This window comes from Rissa tridactyla, chromosome 4 (assembly GCF_028500815.1).
Source record: "Rissa tridactyla isolate bRisTri1 chromosome 4, bRisTri1.patW.cur.20221130, whole genome shotgun sequence".
Taxonomy (NCBI): Eukaryota; Metazoa; Chordata; class Aves; order Charadriiformes; family Laridae; genus Rissa; species Rissa tridactyla.
Window position 1 is genome coordinate 26,738,145 of NC_071469.1, and position 22,752 is coordinate 26,760,896.

The following is a 22,752-nucleotide window of genomic DNA, read 5'->3' on the forward strand; positions in this document are numbered from 1 at the left end:
TGGACAGCACTGACAACAAGCTTTCCTCAAGTTGTTAGTACTTTTCAATTTCAGTACTTTCCGCTTTTTTATCCAGGCTTTAAATAAGAGAAAATATTTTGGCTAAATTAAAACTAGTATTGTCTCTGTGGCATGTATTTGCATATTAGAACAACCTTTTATATGACTGTTAAGTAGCAGTAATAGAGACTGCTACCTAAGAATGCTTCTTATTCCTTCTTCCCTCTTTCCCACAACTCAAGAACTATCCTAGGTGGGAATTAGATGGTCATTGATACTTACATGAAGACACTATTCTGTATGTACCCTTCCTTAGGAAAACTTCTACTGCCGTTAAATAACATTGTACTGTTTGTTCTGCCTGGTTACCTTACTATCTTCATAAAAAAACATGCATCTCCCTGTTTCTTAATGCCAAGCTGACAGAAATGCCGGTGCTTGATAGATTACCACTCAGATGGGCTTGAGGTATTTGGTGAAGGTAAAACCGCAACTTGTGTAGACTGTTTGAGTGCAGCATGTTATAAGAGCCTGGATCAGTTTTGAAAAAGAAAACCTTGACAGGAAGGATAAGTACTGGAAGTTGCAATATAGTCACTTTGTTCTTTTTCTCTCTGTCTTTCCTCTCCTCTGTCCTCAGAGACAGAATTCGGAAGACAGACAAGCCCTACAGCACTTCCATGCTCTTTGGGGATAGGGGCAAAGTGGAAATGAACCACAGCATCATACTTTCTGTAGGAAAGAAAAACACGAAGTACACAGAAGGTAAAGTATGAGTGCAGTGGCAACATTTATGTTACTTATTTATCATGTCAGATCCTATTCCATCATCCAGTATGAACACAAATGCATTAACATGCATTAACACGGGTGTTTTAGCACAAATTCCAAAGTATGTTTGTCTGTTGGTGACTTGATGTGTGTGGGTTTATATCTCAGTGGATACAGGGGACCAAAACTGAGTGTTCATATCATGTAGCCATATTTATCTGTTTTCCAACCTTATAAATATATTATAGATGTTATGGCCCTGCAGTGACAAGCTACAATCAACTCTTGATTTCATCAACTTGTCATGCTTTAATCATCCCTCTTGGCAGATCTTTCAACATATGTCACAGTACTGCCTTCAAAATGTGCTTCTCCAATGCTGTTTTATTAACCCTGTCTTTTTATATGTTTTAGGCTCATTATGAAATGCGGTAAATCTGTCAAAGGCACTTTACGTGCTATCTCCAATTCATGCTGATAGGAAGCATCTGAAAGCTCATTTAAGTCCCACAAAATGAGTACAATACAAAAAAATCAAAACCCACAAACAAATGTATGACAAGAACCCTGGGGATCACATTCATCCCACAAGGCTAATCAAAATTCAGTGCTCTTGTTCCTAACTCATTACCCACTCATAAAGGCATTTGGATAGGAAAATATTAAGACCACAGTGGGATCCGGCAGTACCACAAATAAATCCCTTCATCAAGCAATGGGACTTGTTAATGACTCCAAGTAGTCAAGTACAAGATCCATGTGCCTCTTCATGAAGACGGCTTCAGCCAATCTTCTTCTTATCACCTGTTTCAGTAGCAGTGCGAAGGAGATGAAAATAGCCTCAAGTCTGAAGGAGGGAAGGGAGAGCCAAAGGGGCACAAGAAAGCAGAAACCAGAGTTGGGGGGTTGGGCTTTAAAGAAGACGGAATGAGGAGATGTCAAAAATCACTCTGAAAGAGACGGAGGGAATTTTGGGGAGGAGGTGCCAGGCTCTGAAAAGCATAGAGAAGAAGTTTTTTCCTCTAATAGGGCTCAGCTACCAAACGTTTGGAAGTCACAGCAGTACAACATGAGCCGTGCAGGGGCCCTGTGCAGGGATAAGTACGAAGTTAGAAAGGAAGAACTTGTTGCAATACGTCAGATGCCCCAGTTATTTCTGCTTTTGAGTTTTCCTTGTTAATGTCCCAATCAGCATTAGACTCTGCATTACTGAACTTTTGAGAACTAGTAATCACAATAGTGCACAGTATTTCCAATATCAGAGTGCGTGTCAGCTGAAGAAAGGATATGCAGTCTTCTCTTTAATCCTCCAGAGATGCTACTATTATATTATCCAAACTTATCTTCTGCTTTTTAGCTAATGCATTATAAATTAAATAAAGCAAAGTTGGGAGAGGTAATATCCCATATTACGCCAATTGATAGCAGTTAAAAAATACAGACAAGTTTTCAGAAAGACAAGACCTTACAAAAATTACAGAGGGAGAAAATGAAAATGTCACTGATAAAAAACCAAGAACAACTTACATTTCCAGAAATGAGGCTGCTTTTTTCAACTGTATTGGACTGACTCATAAAGCCTATCTGTCTTCGGTAATCCTGCCTTGGTTATAGTCAAAGACAGGTGTTATACTACAGGTATAACACACTATTCCTCTGTAATTAAGCACTCTTATTTCCTAGAATATTAGTGCTATCTCGGTTTCACAAACAGGAGGGATAAGTTACCCTCGTTCAGATGGTCATGAGGTAGCAAAACACAGCACACACAAGTGCTGGCTCAGTCTCCTGCTTTACTCTTGGGAAATCTACTGTCTCCCCATATTCAGCATAAAGCCAGTGAGATGAACCCAAGCCAGCATGCGTAAAGATTCTGGATGCAACCTCGTGAGACCTCCTGTTTCAAGGACAAGATGGGGACTAATATATAAAAATCATCAGTCGTGGCTGGGAGCTGTTTTCTACAGCTCCTCTCTATGCTTTACATCAAACAAATCCCTGCTAAATTTTGTCTTTAACAACTACAACAATCACTGCATTATCTGAGGAAATTCCTCATCATAGCAAGCTCTTGTGTGTTTTGTGTAATTCCTTTACAAATAACCTTGAGCCTTGTGTATGTCCTCTTAATATCTCAGGAGAGGATCTCACTTTCTCCTCCTCTCTTCCTCTCCTGCCTGCCTCCCCCCAACCCTCCCAATTATCTGTTGCTGTCTTCTGGGTGGTTATGTTTAATCTCAGGATTAGGCAGAAGCCTGCAGTTTGCCTTGAACAGCTTATCAGCTTCCAAGAGACATTTACAGGGAGAGAAAGACTCCAGTTTTGATAGCAGTAATTGTATTTAGCTTGTAAGATACAAGGCTATTTATCTCACGGCTGGGAAACCACAGAGGGAGAGAAAGAAAATGTTGCTGATAAAAACTAAATAATAAAACCAAAAAGAATGAAGAAAAGAAAAGAAACGTCACCCTCCTCAAAATCCCTACAGTAGAGGGATGAGGTGGGAAATGGACTTCATTGAACAAAAAGATCATGCCACTCTTGAAAGGAGATTGAAAATATCAAGGGAAAGGTGATAAATGGCTTGAGAAGTACAAGAAATTACCTATTTCAAAGCAGACTATGAAATCTAGTTCAGTAGTCACAATTGTGTAAAACTCAGAGAATTTGATTTGTAGAGATGGGTATAACTATTTTTAGAGATATTGAACACCGACACTCCATTTAAAGACAGCTGGAGCTGTGGACACCCACATATCTGAAAAGCAAGTCTGTTTTTTGGTTTTCACAGACTCTTACAACAGGACCCATCATGTGTCATGAGGTGCCATACAACACTTAATATTTAAAACAACTTCAGTTTCCTTACTTATTAAATGCCCTTTCCATTCTATATTTGCAGTTCAGTCCCCTCTTAAAACAGCTCCATGCTCCTTTCTCCAACCCCCAAAGCCCTGTAAAATCCCTGGTGCTGAGTTTACTCAAGTTCTGTTTGGCCTACTGTACTACTTCAATTTAAAACACCTGCAATAGTTTTGGGCAGGTATTAAAGAAAAAAAAATTAGGACCTAAATATTTTGAATCTTACTAGGCTGCAACCAATATTCTATTTTAGTACAATCAAAAGAGGATGCAAGCAGGGCAGAGTTAGCATCATCCCACTGAGAAATACTCAGCGCCTTGATAAAGTATCCAGTGGTCTCCAGCAGCAATACAACCCCCCCCCACATTTCAATTTGTATCCTTTTAGTCACAGAGATGACTTATTAAAAGGATAAGATGGAACCATGCATATTATTCAATTGTATTAAAAGGGGAAGATCAACATAAATATTACACATGGAAATATGGTGTTTCCACTACCATAATTCCTTCTCTACAGTTAAAACAGATGACATGAGACATACAGTATTAAATTGATAATATATAGGTGTTGTATATCATTTCAGCTGTCTCACATCGCCTAACCAAGCAATTTCAGATCTTCCACCAAGTAAATGAAAAATATATTGTAGCAAGAGAGACTTCATGCCTCTCACATTTTAGATAGGTAGAACAATCTAGACCACCATCACTTTAATCTGTGCCTCTGGAACACATTTTGTTTCAGGCAACAGCAGGTGAGAAAGAATGACTTCGTCTCACATAGACTACTAAAGACGTAGTTCAGTGAAAATTTTACACTGCCATTAACCAGCCTTGCTGATAAAGAAAGTCAATCCATCTTTCCCTGTGTCCTGAATAATCACATCCACTCCCATGTGGTCTCTTTTCCTGGGACAGTTACATGGTGAATGGCATTGGTAAAGCAATCCAGTTGAACAGAGGATGAGAGAGAGTAGAAAACAGAAATTTGACTATATAAGCAACATGAGTATGGGAAGGAGTAACGAAAGAATGAGCTCCTCTGTCTAGCTCCAGCTGTAGACTATGGTAAGATCCATCTACATCAGCATTTTGGTTTGAATCAGGAGCATGCCTCTGAGGCGCACCTCCAACTCTCTCCACTTGCTACACTTTGGTTCACGTAGTGAAATGCTCTCAGAGAATACAAACTGGATTCCTTTCAAATGAAATTAAACCAGAAGATATGCCCCAACTGTTCAGGGGCATTCAGTCCTAGGGACTGGAACTATTCTAAGGGAAAACTACAGTACAGACATCAGGGTCTCAGAACCAACTTTTTATTATATAGATACACACTTATTGGGCCACAGTACTTTCCAGAGCAGTCACAAAGTCCCTGGCAAGAGCTAACTGTCCAGCTTCCTAAAATCCAACTTTGTCACAAACATGTACTTCAGAGAGAGAACTAAGCAGGGGCACAGAGGATGAAATCTTTTTTCTTTTATTCAGTGCCAATAAAACCGCAAATTAATGTCATTTGAAAGGGCAGAGACTCCTAAAAGAAGGCTGAGAGATCACTCAAGAGAATGATAAAGGGGAAAAATATAAAATCCGCATTGGGTGGATAACTAATCAAACCTGATAAGGATCCAGTTGTTTAATAATGTCCTATTTCTTATTTTTAAAATGCAGGAATAAAATCCAGGCTACAGTTCTCTTGCTAAATCATGTATTTCTTTAAATGGCAATCTCTTCCTGCCTCTCGCCTCCTTTCCTTTAATCATCTCCTTTAAAATCTTACTCCAATTAGCTTTTATTTTGGTGCACAGATTCTCTTGCTTTACAGATTCTCTTCACCTAGTTTTGTTTCTTTTTCTACTGCAGAAAATGTAGTCAGCGCACGGATGGATGAACAGCAATATCATGCTTGTTTCGATGTACATTACAAATTTAGCAACACACAACTATTTCTTTGCAAGCAAAGATAGTGGAGAGAGAAAAAAGAATCTCCTAAGAAATTATGAAAACTTAGGGACTGAGGTATCCCAGTTCTGTATCAAGACAGAACATTTGTTTTTAAGCCTTCTGAGAATTGCTGACTCCTTCCCAACCTCAGGATTCCTAATTCAAGTCCTTCTGTCAAGTGCCTCAAATTTGATGAGTTTACTGTAATCTGAAACAAAAACATGTCAGAGGATTCATCTGCCCGAACAAGCTTTCCTGTCTTACCTACACCTGGTCCAAAATGACTCCTACTTCATCACTAAAAAGATTAATTTAGACATAGAGAAGGCTTTCAGCAAGAACATAAAAGCAAGAAAATAACAATGACCGAGTACAATCTGTTATCTGGGATGTACAACAAAGGGTGAAAGCATGTGAGACAACAGAAGGAAGGCAGTCATGGAAAACTGCACTTTAGGGCATAGAAATTCATACGTATTTGCCGGCAAAAAGTGTATATCTTGACTGGGAAATATGTTGTGATGATCATCTTCATGAATTAAGCATCAAGGAACTGGGTATCAGTACAGCCTATTGAAAAAGCCCATCTCCTTATTGCGTACTTGAGGGAGAGCAGAAAGGGCAAAACTAATGCAAATAAATCATAAATGGCTCAATGATTTGGCTGAACCAAATCGCAACAGCTGAACTGCAGATAGCAGTCCCCGTGCTAATGCTATTATTTGCCAGGAGCTTTGTCTCAGATACCTGCGCTGGGCCACTGTTCAGAGTCTTACTGCCCAGTAAGAGAAACTCCAGCAGTCCTGGAATGGTACACATGGTGAGACATCATCCCTAGTGGTTGGGATTATTTCAGACCCAAAGTTTAGCCGATCTTAGCTCCAGTTTAATTCCCTCCTTTACAATTTCTCTCTGATCCTTTTCCTCACAAGAAAACGTAAAGCTCATGTTGAGGGTGACTGAGATGTAATTGGATGCTATAAAAAACAAAGTGTCAATGCCTGAATTGTAAGTTTGTTGCTTTTCCGTTTTCCTTCCACTTCCTTGTCTGTTATATGAAGTTGCAAAAATACAGCTTTGAAGTCTTTCAGTCCCATTGGGCTAGTTTCATTTAATTTCAATTTAACCAAAGACTGTGTTTTAAAGAAAACAAATATTCTCTCTCTTTGTTCATTTAATGAATATCCCACTTTTATTTGTACCTTCCATTGAGCAAGTAATTATGAGTCTAATGCATAATCCTTCTACAGGTTATAAAACTCAGAGAGGAACACGGAAATGCCACTCAGAATGCAGCCCTGCCGCCTGAAGATTGCATCATGTGTGATCACGAAGTTTGCTTGTTTGCAAAATTTGCAAACATTAATCTGTAACACTGTGCAGGAAATAAAGTACGCGTGAAATTGTTCATATTCAGCACAGCATGCCCAAACATGCATGTACTGCAAATATGATGTTTTTTAAAAACTACAAATAATTGTGTTTCCAGAATTGAAGTGATCCTATACATAACATTGCAGATTCCTTAGCTATTATTACACGAGTTTGAGACCAATTGCAGTTTCAGCAGCCTGCAGCTGAAAGACACTAGATTAGCCTGGGTCAACCCAACCACAAAGCTTTTTACAGAGTTGAAACTCTGCTGAACACCAGTTTGGTCTTGCACTCAGCAGGAGCAACACTAGTGCAAGTTTAGTGTGTGAAAGACAACAAATTATTCATTTCGAAAGCTCCTGCTTGGTCTTCTTTTAAGCCATTAATTCCCCAGAAAATGGAACTAATAAGAACTGGTTTCCTGTAGTTATTGGCTTTTCTCATTGAAGCTTTTCCTGAATCTGAGGAATTCATAATGCCTCTTTATTATATGGGTATTCTGGTATTTAACATGAATTGAGATCAAGCCACAGTCCTTTCCTTTGGGAAGGCTGGAACACTGCCCTCCTCCCTTGGTTATTTGCCCTAGCCATGTAGGATTTTTTTTTATTTTTTATTTTTTTAAATTCAGCTAAAAAATCGGTTTGAAAGAAAATGGAAAAAATTAGGGAGACACGTGCACACAGACACAAAGTATGATCCCATAAGCCTTATTTTCACAGGGACAGGCTGAAAAATTCATCATCTACAAATAGCCCGAAACTGAAATACATGCATGGAAAGGAAAAGGTGTCTGGAATCTAAAGGTGTCCCTTTTCCCTTGGGGAACAACTGCATATACTCAATGCTAACCTAGAACATAAGATTAATGCTGATTCCATAAACCCATACATCTTCTAATGAAAACACAGGGATATCTTTAGCCAAGACAGATGCAGAGGGTACTGAAGTATTCTCTGAGTGTGATTTATTTTCCCTTTGAAAAAAAAATATCTCTAAAGCAATGAGCTGAATATTTTCTTTCTTTACACCAGGGACTTACTACATCAAGTAACAGAAGAAGAAAATTTATTCATGGGGTTTTTACTGACAATAATTGGCTGCCAACTGGATCAGAGGTATTTTACCACAAAATAATTGATGAAAGAGCAAAGAAAGATGTTCAGTTTGGGCCTCTCTTAGACATGCTTCCCTCTGTAACCAATGGATAACAGAGCTAGAATCTTACTCAGCATGTCTGTCATGGCATTCTTGGAAAGCAATTATTTCCCAGAAATAAGGATAATTATTAAAAGGTACTCTTTTGCATATACATCACAAAGACATTGACAAAGCATCACACTGAATATGTGGTAGAGATCACCACAGGACAGATCTCCTATTTTAAATATTTCCTTGTGTAATTTCTGAGCGAGTGGAAGAGATTAAAGTATCCCCTTGGAGCAATTTATTAGTGCAACATTATATAAACAATTAGGATATTTCTTATAATTTGAGGTTAAGTGGCTTGTGGGCCACTCCTACACAACTAGCAAATTGTCTCATGTTTATCACAGAATTCTTCCTCTATCCTGGGTCAGTTATGTACAACCTTGAAAGGAAGGAACTGGGAGTTGCTTAGATTTAATATTGGAAACCAACAAGAAGATCATGCTTTACCTTGGACCATAACATGTGAAAAGGAAGAATGTGGTTAACCTTGGAATTCTTTCCTTGTGCTCCTCCTGTCTTTTGTAACCATTCACATCGCCAAGCCTTAACTATCTGATGCACTGTCAGCATCACATACAGCAATCTGTTTTTCACTTGGAGTGTTTCACCTTTTAGCATGGTGACATATAGTACCACAACGTTGTGATTTGCCAGTGGTGGGACAAAATACGGGACAGTGATTCAAGAGCCAGTCGTTCACTATTCCTGGTGGATTTAGGGTGACGATTTCCAAAGAGATACTGAATTGTTCCACTGTTTTTTGACCTAAAGTCAACTAAGAGTCAACAGCTTTAACTAGATTGTGTATCAACCTTTATATCTGCAAAAGTAAAATTCAGGTGATGAAAGATTATGAGGCAAGCATAAAGTCTGTTCAAACACTTGCAACTTCATCTTCTATGTTACTTATACTTCAACTTTATTTCTATGATAGACAGTGTCTTGGGTGTGGCTAGACTCACCTCTCCTTTTTGTAAGATATGTTCAAAACTTTTCTCCCTTAAACAGTTAGCAAACATCACAAGTAGCAAAACCAAGTTTGTTGCTGAATTAGTTTGCGACTCTCTGCAGAACCAGGATTCACTTAGAGACCTCTGAAATAGCAGCATCTATGTGCATCATACCACACAGTTGGCATGTTTTCTCTTCCTATGCAAAGGACCATACTTTGTTTTCCAACAGACAATATGTGCCACCAGGCTCATCAATTTATTGTTGAGATGAAGCAACAAAGATTTATATAGTACCCAGTTGTTAAACTTTTTTTTTTTACATAGGGATAGGCAAAAGAGAAAAACATAGAGAAAAACAAAGAGAAAAAAGTATGTACCTGTTGGGTAGTGTTCATTCACTGGCCAGCTGTCAACCTGAAGTGTGGCATTGCCACCATTCCTGGTAAAGCGTACCACATGGTATTTGCCATCATTTACAGGTGTGCTTTCCTCTTTAATAGAGATGTCCACTGTGCCAATATTGAAAACTACACCAATCTTGCCTTGCTCCTGAAATGAAAGAAAAAAAGAAACAAACGCTTGTAAATTGGTGCTTATTAGGGGACTGTATTTGGCCTATAAATCTCTAATGGGTACCTATGCCGGTAGATGGCACTGAAGAATACAAAGCATCATCATTTTGAGCATTGTCAGGACACATTTCATTGGCTCTGCTTCAGTGCAAACATTGTCTTTCACACTTGTCTTTCCAGCATTCACCTGAACACAGTGACTCGTTTGCTCCCTTAAAACATCACAGGGGACAGGTGAGAAATCAGGCAATAAAAACAAGGAAATGTGGATAAATAGTTATTTGAGCAACATCTCTACTGATTAGTAGCTGCTTGTTCAATTGTCATTTCATCAAAAGAACTGCAGACAGCAGATCAAGAGAGGTGATTCTGCCCCTCCACTCTGCTCTCGTGAGACCTCACCTGGAGTACTGTGTCCAGCTCTGGAACCCTCAGCACAAGAAGGACACGGACCTGTTGGAATGGGTCCAGAGGAGGGCCACGAAGATGATTAAAGGGCTGGAGCACCTCTGCTATGAAGACAGGCTGAGACAGTTGGGGCTGTTCAGCCTGGAAAAGAGAAGGCTCTGGGGAGACCTTATAGCAGCCTTCCAGCACCTGAAGGGGGCCTACAAGAAAGCTGGGGAGGGGCTGTTTGCAAGGGCATGTAGCGATAGGACGAGGGGCAGTGGTTTTAAACTAGAGCAGGGTAGGTTTAGATTAGACATTAGGGAGAAAGTTTTTACAATGAGGGTGGTGAGACACTGGAAGAGGTTGCCCAGAGAAGTGGTGGAGGCCCCATCCCTGGAGACATTCAAGGCCAGGCTTGATGAGGCTCTGAGCAACCTGATCTAGTCAAAGATGTCCCTGCTTACTGCAGGGGGGTTGGACTAGATGACCTTTAAAGGTCCCTTCCAACACAACACATTCTATGATTCTGTTCTATGATCTGAAATGCAGCCATAGGCAGTCTGTATCCCAACTGCTTCATCAACAGAATAACAGAAAAAAAACAAACATCCCCCACCCCAAACAAGCGACTGTGGAATCCAGAAGGGAGAAGGCAGTTACAAGGTGGACAAAATTAGAAGGGAGCAAAGATGTAATTTGCCAACATTGAATTTGATCACCCGAGGGAAGCTGATTGCTCTTAAACAAAATGGAGAACCCTCCAGACTTTCAAAAGGCACAGTCTTTCGTTTTTCTATGTCACACCCTAAGCAGTGCCTTACCAATAATCAGTCCTCCACACTTTTTTCCCCAAACTTTCCACCAGTCACTGACTGAAAGGGAAGAGCAGGCAAAGCCAATTGTACCAGCCATAACACTTCCTCCTGCAGCTCCCCTCATGTAGTTCCAAGTAATGACCAGATTCAGTGACTTTAGGTTGCAAAATATACACCCAGAGTATATTTAGGTTAGATATCCACATTTATTACTACTGATTTAAAAAATACCAGAAATTTCCATCACTGTACAACATACGTTTAACTAGAATGCATCTTCAAGCCCTCAATAAGAAGACGCACAGAATGCTCATGTCACCATTTATGAAGGCATATTAGGTGCACTGCATAGATTCAAATCTGGTGCAGACAGGCAGAACTGAACTGTGTCATATGGGACATATATATATGTTTGCTAGCCATCCATACTATAAAATTGGCATTGGTCTTATCAGCTGTCCCAATGGAGAAATCAAGGAATAAACAACAACACGGAGTGGATGGCATCTCATAGCCAAATATAGCCTGTTCAAAACAAAACTGAGGTATACTTAAAGGGGTAAGAGACAATTTTATTACTACTATTACCTTACATATCTGCTTGTGGACAGGGTACTCAATCCTTCAGGGCTGTTACCCTGACTGACTTCACTACATTCATGTCAGCAAATCTCAGCAATAAGAAAGAAACCTCTCCTCTTATACTTGAGGGCCACCTCCAATTCCTCTCTTGGAGTTACTCTTGTCTTGTGATATCAACAGACCTTTTTCCTTAAAACCTTCATGTCTTCCAATTTCTCACAGAGGCCTTTCCTGATTCCTTATATTTTAAAGTTTCCTCATACCAAACACTCATCACAAGATCCTTTTCTCAAGTTCCTCATATGTTAAATACTCTTCTTTTTTTTCCGACCCTTTTTTCCCCCTCTAACACCATCTCCCCTATTCTTCAGGCTACAACACTGTTATTACAAAAGGAAAATAAACAGTCCTGTAGCTGAAGAAGTCATAAAAAAAATGGGACTGTGCTCTGACTGCTTGAAATTAGCACTGTAACAGTATGCACCCTGGTATTATTTTTCTCATCTTATAATGGTAAATTTTAGACTCTGCTAAATGCATGCTGGATAGCAACAGTCTCACATACATTCACACTACTATGCTTTGGACAGGCTTCCCTTCAAGATATCAATGTAACAATGCTCCCAGCAGATGCATGAACTCAGATACTATTTGAAAATAATCAACATTTCTTCTCTTATGCCACCCCAAAAATAAGCGAATTCTCACTGAGCAGAGATTTATTTCAGGTAAAACCATTGCTGACACAACTTTACCACATTTTTGACATATGAAGTGATCTCCCAACACTGTTTTAGTGACTCTTTTGCTGGCAACAATGTAATTATCTGTATAGTAATTAGCAAAGAACAAGTGATTCATTTTTGCTGAAAGACTCAAAGAATGTCTATGACCAATTAACCTGATTACTGACTCAACATGGCTTTGCAAGGTGCTGCCTTACATTCAACCTCCCAGACAGCCTCTCACACAGCTTTTCAATCACCGTCAATACATAAATCTTCTTTTGCAAACTGTGGCCGCCCTGAGAAGAGCCCACCTTGGTGAAGGTGTAGTGTAACCGAGTAAGATGAAGAGCTGCAGCTCGTCTAGTGGAGCAGATCTCCACTACCAGAGAGGTGGAAGGGATTAAGAAGTATTCAGCAAAGAAAGCTGTGTACCTTCAAGCCCTACAGGCTTTAGTGAGGCAGAGATAAAAACTTGCAGGTGGGGAAAGGGATGGTGGGAAGGTTAGCTAATCTCCCCTGCAGAAGGAGAAAATATTTCTGATCTCTCCTTTGAGGAAAAGGAGATAACATCTTTCACCATTCCCTTTCCTCAGACTTGAAGGAAAAACCCTATTTAAAGGGCTGGTGATAACCCATGGATAAGAGGGTGAACTGGGAAAGAGATAAGATTCTGGAAGCAAAGGACTGCAAGCCACCAGTGGCCTTTGGTCTGATGAAGAAAGGAGGGAAATGAGCAAACAGGCACCCTTCCCATCCCAAGCAGATTGCTACTCCCTCCTACAGCCAAGGAAACAGCCCTTCTCCAAGCTGCACAACACTTTGTGGCAACTGAGAAATGCAAAAATTTGTCTAAAAAAAAATTCATGGGCCTGATTGAAGGCCTACTCCAGCTCTCTTTGGTCTCTCCTGGGGCAGAGCTCACTATGACTCTTAAAGAGGAATTTTGTAGAAGCACAACTTTGTGCCAGATTTTGATACTCTTATTTGGACTGAGTAGGAGCTTGTCATGAAAATGGTTCTGTTCCAATTACCAGGATAAAACATGATATAACACAATACTATGAACACAGGTCTATTGAAGCCAAACTGCACACACAGAATTCAAGATACAGTTTATTCATGATATTTTATATCTCTAGGGCACCAGACACTATGAAAAAAGCAACAATTAATTTATGCATTCCTGGCAGAAAAAAAAAAAAGTCACGCAAACTAGAAAGAAAATCCTGCAGCAAAGAACAATGACCAGGGACACAGGGGGCAAATCCAGGATTTATTTTCAAGATCTCTTCAATTTCAGAGTTTCCTACACTACACCACCTCATTAAAAGCAGCTTTCACAAAGATCTACTTTTCTTCTAAACCTGAAAGACAAGATTTATCGTTAAACGTTAACACTTCATGATGGACATGACCTTTTCATTCCTTTACCCATACATTTAGCTAGTAGATTTTCTTTCCAAGTTACCAAACATAGGTGTTAACTAGACCAGTAAGTACGTGACAAAGAAAGATTCATCTCTGAGCCACTATCTGTAATGTTTATTTTGTAGTTAGAGAAAAAAAATCCTAACCATCCAGAGCAAGAGTAAAGCCCAATACATAGCCACAGAGGGTATGCAAGTTACATGCTCCAAAAGGGCTCAAGGGAACTTTAATAGACAGGGCGCATTTTTTCATCTCTGCATCAGTATTCACTGGGCTGCCCAAAAAACTTTCCATGAAAAGGTGACCATTAATTAAACTTTCTGAAACCTCCATGTGACATCAAGTGCTGGCACTATAACCTTGGAAAACTGAGAACCATTTTATTTATAAATAATGAAGTGGACTCAGCATTCAATCTGTATTTTACTTTTCCCCTTCTTTATTTAAGGCTACTGTGCCAAAAATTATTTTTAAAGTTCCTCAAGAATTTATCTTTTGCTGATTTGTCCCATAAAAATTGCTGCCCTCAAAAGCCACATTACCTTCTCCTCAGTTACAGTCTTACTGGAAATAAATTTCTGCCATGATGACTCTAAGACTTCAGGCAAATAATTGTGATCACGTAATGGAATGGCTGTAGATAAATTATATGAACAAAATAAAGCAAAGTACTAAAAAGAACACACAAGGCCTCACCTTGACCCCTCTGTTCTAAACCATGTCCTTCCACAGGCTCCTGGCAGCAGTTTCTTGTTACAGACACTGCTCCCAAAACATTTTGTTCATCATCAAATGATACAGGGACTAATCTACAGCCAGGATCAGGAGATCTGCAATCTATTGCTTGCCCTTAAGCATTATTTCACCTTTTGCAACTTTTTCTTTTACCTTGCCATGAAACATATTCTTCATCTGTGACAGAGGGGTGATAGTCACCTTTCTTTTCAAGCTCTACAAGCCTTGTAAGTCAGGTACAGTTTACTTAAACACTGATGATACCCTGACAATCTCAAACCTTTCAGTCCTGAGGAGGGCTGCAATCCAAGAGGGGCAGGTTGTAAGGCTTTTTCATCTTCTGCATTCCACTCCTCTGAAACCTATTCCTTTCCTCTGAAGAGAGACCTTGGGAACATTTCTGAGGTCTGGCATTTTTGCAAGTGTGTTTTTTTCTTTTGTTTCTCCCCACCCAAAAACAACCAGAGCCTGTCTGCATGTAAATTGTCAGGCCTTTGTTTTCTCTGTGCTGTACCTTTACATTTTGAAGGCATCTGTCTTTCTGTATCAGACTGGGGGGAAAGAAAGTCAAATGGGGGTGGCAGTGGTTTTGTAAGATGGAGTGTGTTAGACAGGATGCATACACCAACAGCCACATGCACTGTGTGCTCTGAAAAGGGCTTTACCTTTAGGTCGTCTTTTTCTTAATCTAAAATTCAAATCATCCAGACTGAAAGTGTACAGCTGTTCCCTGCGTGCAGAAAGCATTTAATTTCAAAAACCAAGAGAGAGAACCCCAGGCAACAGGACAAATCCTACTCTCAGATACATCGATACGAATTGATAGCAATTCTGTTGAAGAAACTCGATTCTTACTGATGCAAGTGGAAGCAGAGTTTATACCAGTATCTTTTTGTTGTTTTGTTTCTTTTTTTGAAACTAAACGTGAAAGAAAAAAAAAATATAAAAAATTACTGAAATCCAACTAGAATCCCAGGATAAGTGTGTTTTCTCACACTCGTTTTACTTCATCATTTTTTAATAGCCCCTACTGTGCAGACTGCCTCCTCCTCCCACCCTGGCTGGTTCCAGCATGATGAGACATCAGCCCAAACCTGGCAGACAATATTCCTAGCTACTGCTTCCTGAAAATCGCTACAGATTTTGCTGCTCTCATTTGAAAGTGATACAAGACCTTTCAGTAATACAACAAGCCATTTCACACTGTAGGAAGATTTTGTAAAGGTTTGGGGTTTTTTACTTTTGCTTTGCCACAAACTTGAACCTGGATGTTATCCCAGCTGTCAGATCACTTACTTTGTGCGTTGGGGCACATTGCACAAAAGTGGTAAATGTAGCAAGGTATCCAGAAGTACTGAAGGTATAGATGCATATTCCACAAAGGACATTCACTAATTACTACAACACCAAATCATTTTATGTGAACTTTTACTGTAAACAGAAACTCAGAAAGTTCTTCACTGATTAAGAAGGCAGTAAGAACCAGTACTGTGCTTGGAGGACCCTTCTGAGCTGCAATTAGAACTAAATGCGTGGCTGGACAGGCCTTTCTAGGATATGTATATCAATGAATTTAAGAAGGGGAAATACTAGACGCTGTATTCAGCACAGAGCATAAGGCAGTTGCTTCTAATCCACTCTGTCTGGTCATATTTAATGCTATGTTTAATACCACTGGGAGATAAGTCTGAAATCAGAATTCAATATATACAAAACTTCAGAGTTGGGTAAAGGGAGAGCTTACTGGATGAAGTCTTCCTTTATCCAAATAATGATGGCAGGGAAGGCATGCTCAAGAACCGGTACAGCCAGCCTGGCAAATACAGTAATCAACAAAAGCAGTAAATGTTAAAGAAATGACAGGCACTGAAGCTCACTTGACTTGGAAGCTTTTGATCAGGGTTCCAACACTTTACAGCTATCTTGAAACAAGAAAAAAAAATTATTAACGTGGAAGGAAGTACATAGGACAGCTAATTTTTGCCGATTTTTGAGAGCTCTTGTAAGGTGCAGTACATCATTATTTGTTACTTTGTTGCATGTATGTTGTATTTGTTATTATGTTGTTATTTTTTAACTGCTTGTTACTGCTTCTTTAAAATCTGAAACAGATCCACTAAATGCCAGTTACAAACCTTTTTATCAGAGAGAACGATACACACAGAGGACAAAATAAATAGAAATTATTACCCTTCAGGGCCATGGTTTTTTAAAAGAAGCAATTCTCACAGATACATAATTTATAAGGCTAAAAAGGACAATTGTTATAATCTAGTCTGCTCTAAAATTTTATATGAGGCCATATATCTTGTTCGAATTGATTCTTTGTTGAACCTTAGGATATATTTCAAAACAACACTTATTTGTGATTTGAACATTTACAGCTGAGGAAAGAAGCCTCTAAGTCATCGCAGTTGCTTCTTTGATGAGATTGGCCCAGTGTTGAACATGGTCAAAAAGGCAAGCAGAATGTCAAGAATTATTAAATAAAAAAAAAAAGAAAAAAAGTGAGAGTGTACAAAAGGAAAATCTCTGTTATAAGCTAATGGAGCACCTTTGACTTTAATTCTTGAACACAGTACACGGATCTGTACAGGCTGTCTCAAAAGAAAAAGAGGAAACACAAGAGGTTCAGAAAAGTACCACACTTGAATTATAACACCATAAAAAATAGAGATGATTCAGCATTTTTTTTTTTTTATAACTCAAAGAACTACAAATATGTAATAAAATAACTTAGTAATAAAGTTAAAGCAAAGATTTGGAGACAGTGCATAACTGAATTGCGCAACTTACTGTCACGGGATGTTTCAGATACCTAAGATATATTCAAAAATAGACAAATTCATGGGAGGAAAATCAATCAAGAGCCATGAATACAACAATGTGAATATAACATCCTGCTCAGCAGTTTCTTAAAAGCATATCACTACCGTTTCTTTTAACTTTTATTTCCTATACTGAAAAACCATGTAGCATCATACTTCTATAAATGACTTGCAAGACTGTGATAAAATCAAAATTTTCTCGAAGGTTCTTCCCAATTCTTATTCATTTTATAAAGTGGTGAAACACGGAATCTGGCAAAGACTACTGAGAATCTAATCTTTTTCACTGAAGGTTTAGAAAGGGTAGTTTAGATAAACATCTGCCAGGGCCAAGCTACTGCATTTAGTTCTGCCTCAGAGCAGGAAAAGTGCTAGCACAGATGTCTTAAGGTTCCAGCTTCATCTTGCTGTGCCTGCAAACTGTCCTCCCAGCTTTTCAGAACACAAGGGAAAAGCATCCAGCTCTCCGAGTTCCTCACCTGAAAGCAGGTTTTCCAGTTCTTCATTTAATCTTCCCCATGGTCCCTGAAACTCCTTCAGTTTTCTGAATACTTTTTTTCAAATGTAGACACCAGAAATCTTTAACTTTAGTTTACAGAAATTACACAACCACTTTGGTTTATATGTTCAAAGACCACATCTTTTGGCCACAGTCTTACCAAGGGGGCTCACATTTGACACTTACTCGTCACGGCCAACAGTCTTATTCAGGAGTGCCCTTTGGGAGGGTCTCTTGTATTGAAAGATGACCTTTACTCTTTGTTTTGAGAGCACACCATTATTTAGCTCAAGTACAGTGAATACCAAATTCCCTTGTTAAGAGCTTACCAAGCTACCCAAACTGCCCTTCATCTTTTGCCAGCTGACTGTTTGTTTACGCAGGGCACAAACTATTACACAATACTTTTCTAATGGCCCACAGTACAAGAAATTGTAGCACAGCAATACATTGCTACTAAAGTACACCTTATTTTTTCCTTTTCTTGAATTTTTTTTTTTTGAGCAAACACCCTTACAATACCACAGAAATACTGAGTTACCAGCAGGATGCGAAATTGCCGTTCCTTTAACAAATTCTTCTCTTGCTTTACTTTTACTTTACCGCCTTCTCTCCCTTCATCTTTCCCTCTTTCAGTCTTTGCCTGTTGTAACAAAACTTTCTTTTATAAATAAAACTATCCCGAAGTCAAGCCAAAAAAATGGACAAGAAGCTCAATTCTGTAACAACTCTACCAGGATCAGGAGTGATTAATTAGGTACGATATCACACATGAGATAAGATTTCTTTTCCACTTTTACTGCTGCTCTGTTGTATCTTGAACAAGCCACTTCTGTTTCTCTCCCTCCTTTTTGTCATCTTATACTATGAAGCCACAGGCTTATCACAAAGTATATTTGTATATTATCTACCCCAGTGGAGCCCTGGTATCCAGTGGTGCCCCCAGATGTTATTGTAGAACAAATAATTAATATCAAGCAGAGTATCCTGATATACATACAGTATCATCATTACCATGACCAGGCTTGTGCTAACCTCTCCCTAAACCCATTTCCTCAAAATCTAGGGAACACTGTGGCCTGTGGCACATCTAGTTGCTCTTACTTAAATCTGACACCTGCTGAGCAAAGCCTAGTAATCAGTGATATTCAGGAGTTTTAAAAGGGAGGCTTGCTTCTGTGCTATTCAGTACCTAGGACTGTGTGCCCAATTAAATCTTGTGTTCCTATGACCTAAGAAAGCACTAGTACACTGCCAGTCAATTACCAGGCGGTAAAATGTTACAAGAAATACATGCAGGTGTGTTTAGGCCACACAATTTGTGTAAAACAATTGTTGTTACACAGCTGGTGAAGCTCCAGCCATGAGGCTGTTAATCCCTCTCATGCAGGGCTATCATAATGCAAGTAAAGAAACAGAAATTAGCAGCATGCTGGAAAGGGGTATTTCCTAGGGAAACAGAATGCCAAATGAATTAAGAAAGTGATACCTGTCCATTGGTTCGTTAGCAAATACATTATTCAGACAGCTAATTTGTTTCCACAGCTTGCAATACTCATCATGAAAACCTGACCTATCTGATTGTATAAACTCCAACTATAATTAGGATTAAACGCTCTGACAGTGTCTTTTCAAAATATTAAGAATATATCCTGGAAAGATTTGTAAAATGGTACCTTTTAGATATGATTCTGGACTAGTGTAGAAACAGGAACCATTCTGAACGTTGGCTTCTCTTTTTCTAAAGGACTGAGCTAACGTGTACTGTGTGCTGCATTTTAAACTCAAAGCATCCCCAAGCACTCCTCCTGCATTATAGAAGTTGGCTGATTAAAAGCATGCCTTTACATTTCTGTTCCTAAGTGCTGCCATGTAACTCACTCCTCAGACAAAAATGTGACCAGCTGCTAAAAATGTCACATCCACTCAATAAAGAAAAGTCTGCAGTAGCAAGTCAGATTTTAGTAGGGCACAAGAACATGCAACTTGCTCAAAAGCAGAGATCTTCCAGCAGAAAATATCTCCATCCATCTCACAGTGTCTCCCTTGGAGTTTTAATCCACTGGGTAACATTGCCAACAATCTACTCTGACAGAAGCTAAAGTGGCAGTTACACAAAATACGGTATCAAAGATCTGATACTTACAGGCAGCACAGAATAAACCACGTACCTTAACTACTAGGCTTCCTTATCAGGAGTGTTGGTACAATTGTGAGATGTCTGTGGGCTGAAGGCACAGCATATATCACTCTGTAATAGCAATCAGGGCTGTCTGTCTCAACCCATAACCCGCAGAAAAGTGAGCACTTGTCAGGAAGATGGCATTAAAAAAAGGACACTGCTGTCCGACAGGAAAGGTGATCACAAATATCAACTTGCCACCATCCAATTAACCCAAGCACAGTAGATATAGACATGCAAGGGCTGAACAGGCTTTGAATGAAATTAATCTATTTAAACTTGGTTTTCCCTAAAGTCTATTTGTTTGTAAACCCTATTCTACCCTTAATCACAAGCAGTATTACAGGGTTTCAGAGTGTTCCAAAAACGCATGCTCTAAGCACTATATATCATTACATTTTTGTTTCTCAGGGTGTTTTTTTTATGAAAGTTAATAGAATTTAATGCATCCCAGGCCTATGTTCTATATTCCTTTTGAAATCTATGTAACAGATGTAATGAATTGTATATAAAATCAACGGTGTATTTTAAACAAAGCAGTAAGTCGTCTTTACCAGATAAACAAGAGGTTTGAGCTAAGGTTCAACAGGCATCTCCAATCAGACAAGATAACGAGGAAAATATGAGTATATGGAAACACAAACAGTGCCTGGATTTGCTCAGAGGTTATTTCTGTCTTTTCAAAGCTTGCTTTTTTTAAACTACAGAATTTTTTTTAGGCAAGTGTAGCATGGCTTTTGAGATGTGGCTGCACTCCAGCAGAAGGCTTTTCCAATCCTGAATCAAAGAGGTTTCCTAAGATTTTGAATGGGAATAGAAAATGCAGATTACTGTATACATGAACAGTATGTGAACAGTGCAGTATAGGAAACTTATATTTCTAATGAAATTACCCTAATTACCCCAAATGACAGAGCACTACTTGGTAAGGAACAGTGGAATATTAGACAGTGATGGAAAAAGAGAAGAGACGCGCAGAGTGCTTTTGAACCCACAGCTCACACCGGAGGCCACCAGTACCATTTGCATGTTGGAAAGCAGAGACAAAGAGAAATGACTTGCCAATATTTTGCAGGAACCAGAAATGACAGGGACAGAGCAAATAATTAAAAAGTCCTCTAATTCTTAGGTCAGTACCCTGTCATTGACATTACCTCGCCCTTACTGCCACAGAACACTTCAAACATTCACGTTTTACGTAAGCATAGGACATACTAACTACTAAATCAATTCACGTTGAAGCCTCCCATTTTCCTTGACAGTCTTTATATCTAGCTCAATGCATGTTTTTCCATGATCCACTGTCAGGGATCTCTGATTAATATTTTGTGGTGCCCATTTCTAGGCCCTTAAACCTGAGCGCCTCTATGCCCAGAGTGGAACTAGGCCCCTCCAATCCCAAAGACATTTTTACATTCATCTTCACCAAAAGTCTGCTTCTGAACCTAGTTGGAAACAGCACCTTACACAGAGCCTGAATTTTCCTACAGAAAAAAGATGAGAAATTTACTGAATCAAGGTGGGCCGCTAGGAAAAAGATATGACTTGGCTGTTCGCATATTTGTTTTGCGTTGTGGAATTTGCTTACTGTAAAAGCTGCTTGGCAAGGAGGTATCAGCCAAAGACCTGTGCCAAGTTTGTATTATGTTGGTTAGATCAGAACTCCTGATGTCAAAATTGAAACTTGATTATCGAGAAAGGATGTCATACAGAAAGCTGAGGCACTTCTAGAACTAATTTCTGGCATAGTAGATGTGGAAGGAGTAGAAAATAAGCAGAAGACTAATGTCACAATTTCAGCTTCTGTACCTCTTTCTGATATCTTTTCCTCTCTACCTTCTAGGGAAAAAAAAAAAAAAAAAAAAAGGAGATGTGATAGAACAACCAGTATATCAAAGGAAACTGCTTTCTTAGGACTGTGCTGAGAGCCTAAACCTATTGCAATCCCAGCTACCCTTGGATGATGAGGGTCCTCTAGATTCTCTAACACTTTGAGATCAGTGGGAGAGAAACCCAAATGAACTAAGTATGAGGATGCACTCCGTGACTCGGCTCCCCCTCCATATGGCCAATCGCTTATTCACATTAGCTTCTGTGGGAAGAAGCTGTTTCATCAAGCCTTGGGGACGAGACAACCCTCTATTCATAAATCATTGTAGCTACCATTAGGAGCACTGGGGTAAAGGTGGCTCAGGGCACGGGAGGTAAGATCAGTACAGAAACAGACCTCAGATGTCTATTCCTTGATCCGGGCGGGAGTGTTTGTGAGTAAACTGAAATAGCCAATGGAATTCGGTGGTACAGGACTATGTGATTTACACTATACTGTCTGTGCTTACATACTGGAAGGAGAAATTTTCTTGCCTTTGTCCAGTACTCTGTGATTTGGCAACACTCAGTAAATATTACCCAAGAATAAGAACAGAGTTCCTCTCCTCATTCATTATTTTGTCAGCATGCTGTTGAAGTTAATAGGTCAAACTCTGACATTCGTACTCAAGAGAAAGCCCTACAGAAGACCCAGATCTGAAAAAGGATTTAGTTTGATACTGTATGTTCAGTACAAAATATCATACCCTTTAGAAATGAAATTTTAAAGAAGTGCCATTTAGTTTAGGGAAATAAGAGTAAAATGTGCCTTATCTCATCTTTTTGCAAGGACATGACTGTAGTCCCAACTCCCCAGCCTTCCTCCTTCCTACACAATCTACCCACCTGAGTAGCTGATTGGGAGAGTCAATTAAATTGTAACAGGTTGATTGTGTGAAATACAAACTGAAGGAGAGATAAGGGTGATGGATGTCTGTGACCAGCTATTACAGCTGTTGTCTGTGGCTGTTCTTCATGCAGGTGGAGGACAGTATTGGCAGC

The 22,752-nt window shown here is 39.3% G+C and overlaps 1 protein-coding gene across 2 annotated transcripts in view; it reads right to left on the minus strand.

Annotated features, from left to right (window-relative positions):
• The window catches only part of LOC128909113 (neurexin-3-beta), a 386,021-nt gene that overhangs the window by 133,569 nt on the left and 229,700 nt on the right, over window positions 1-22,752 (minus strand). For both annotated transcript variants that reach the window (XM_054200358.1, XM_054200357.1), the window contains exon 3: window positions 9,500-9,671. In XM_054200358.1, coding sequence (XP_054056333.1) covers window positions 9,500-9,671 — 172 coding nt within the window. The remainder of the gene's footprint in view (window positions 1-9,499; window positions 9,672-22,752) is intronic.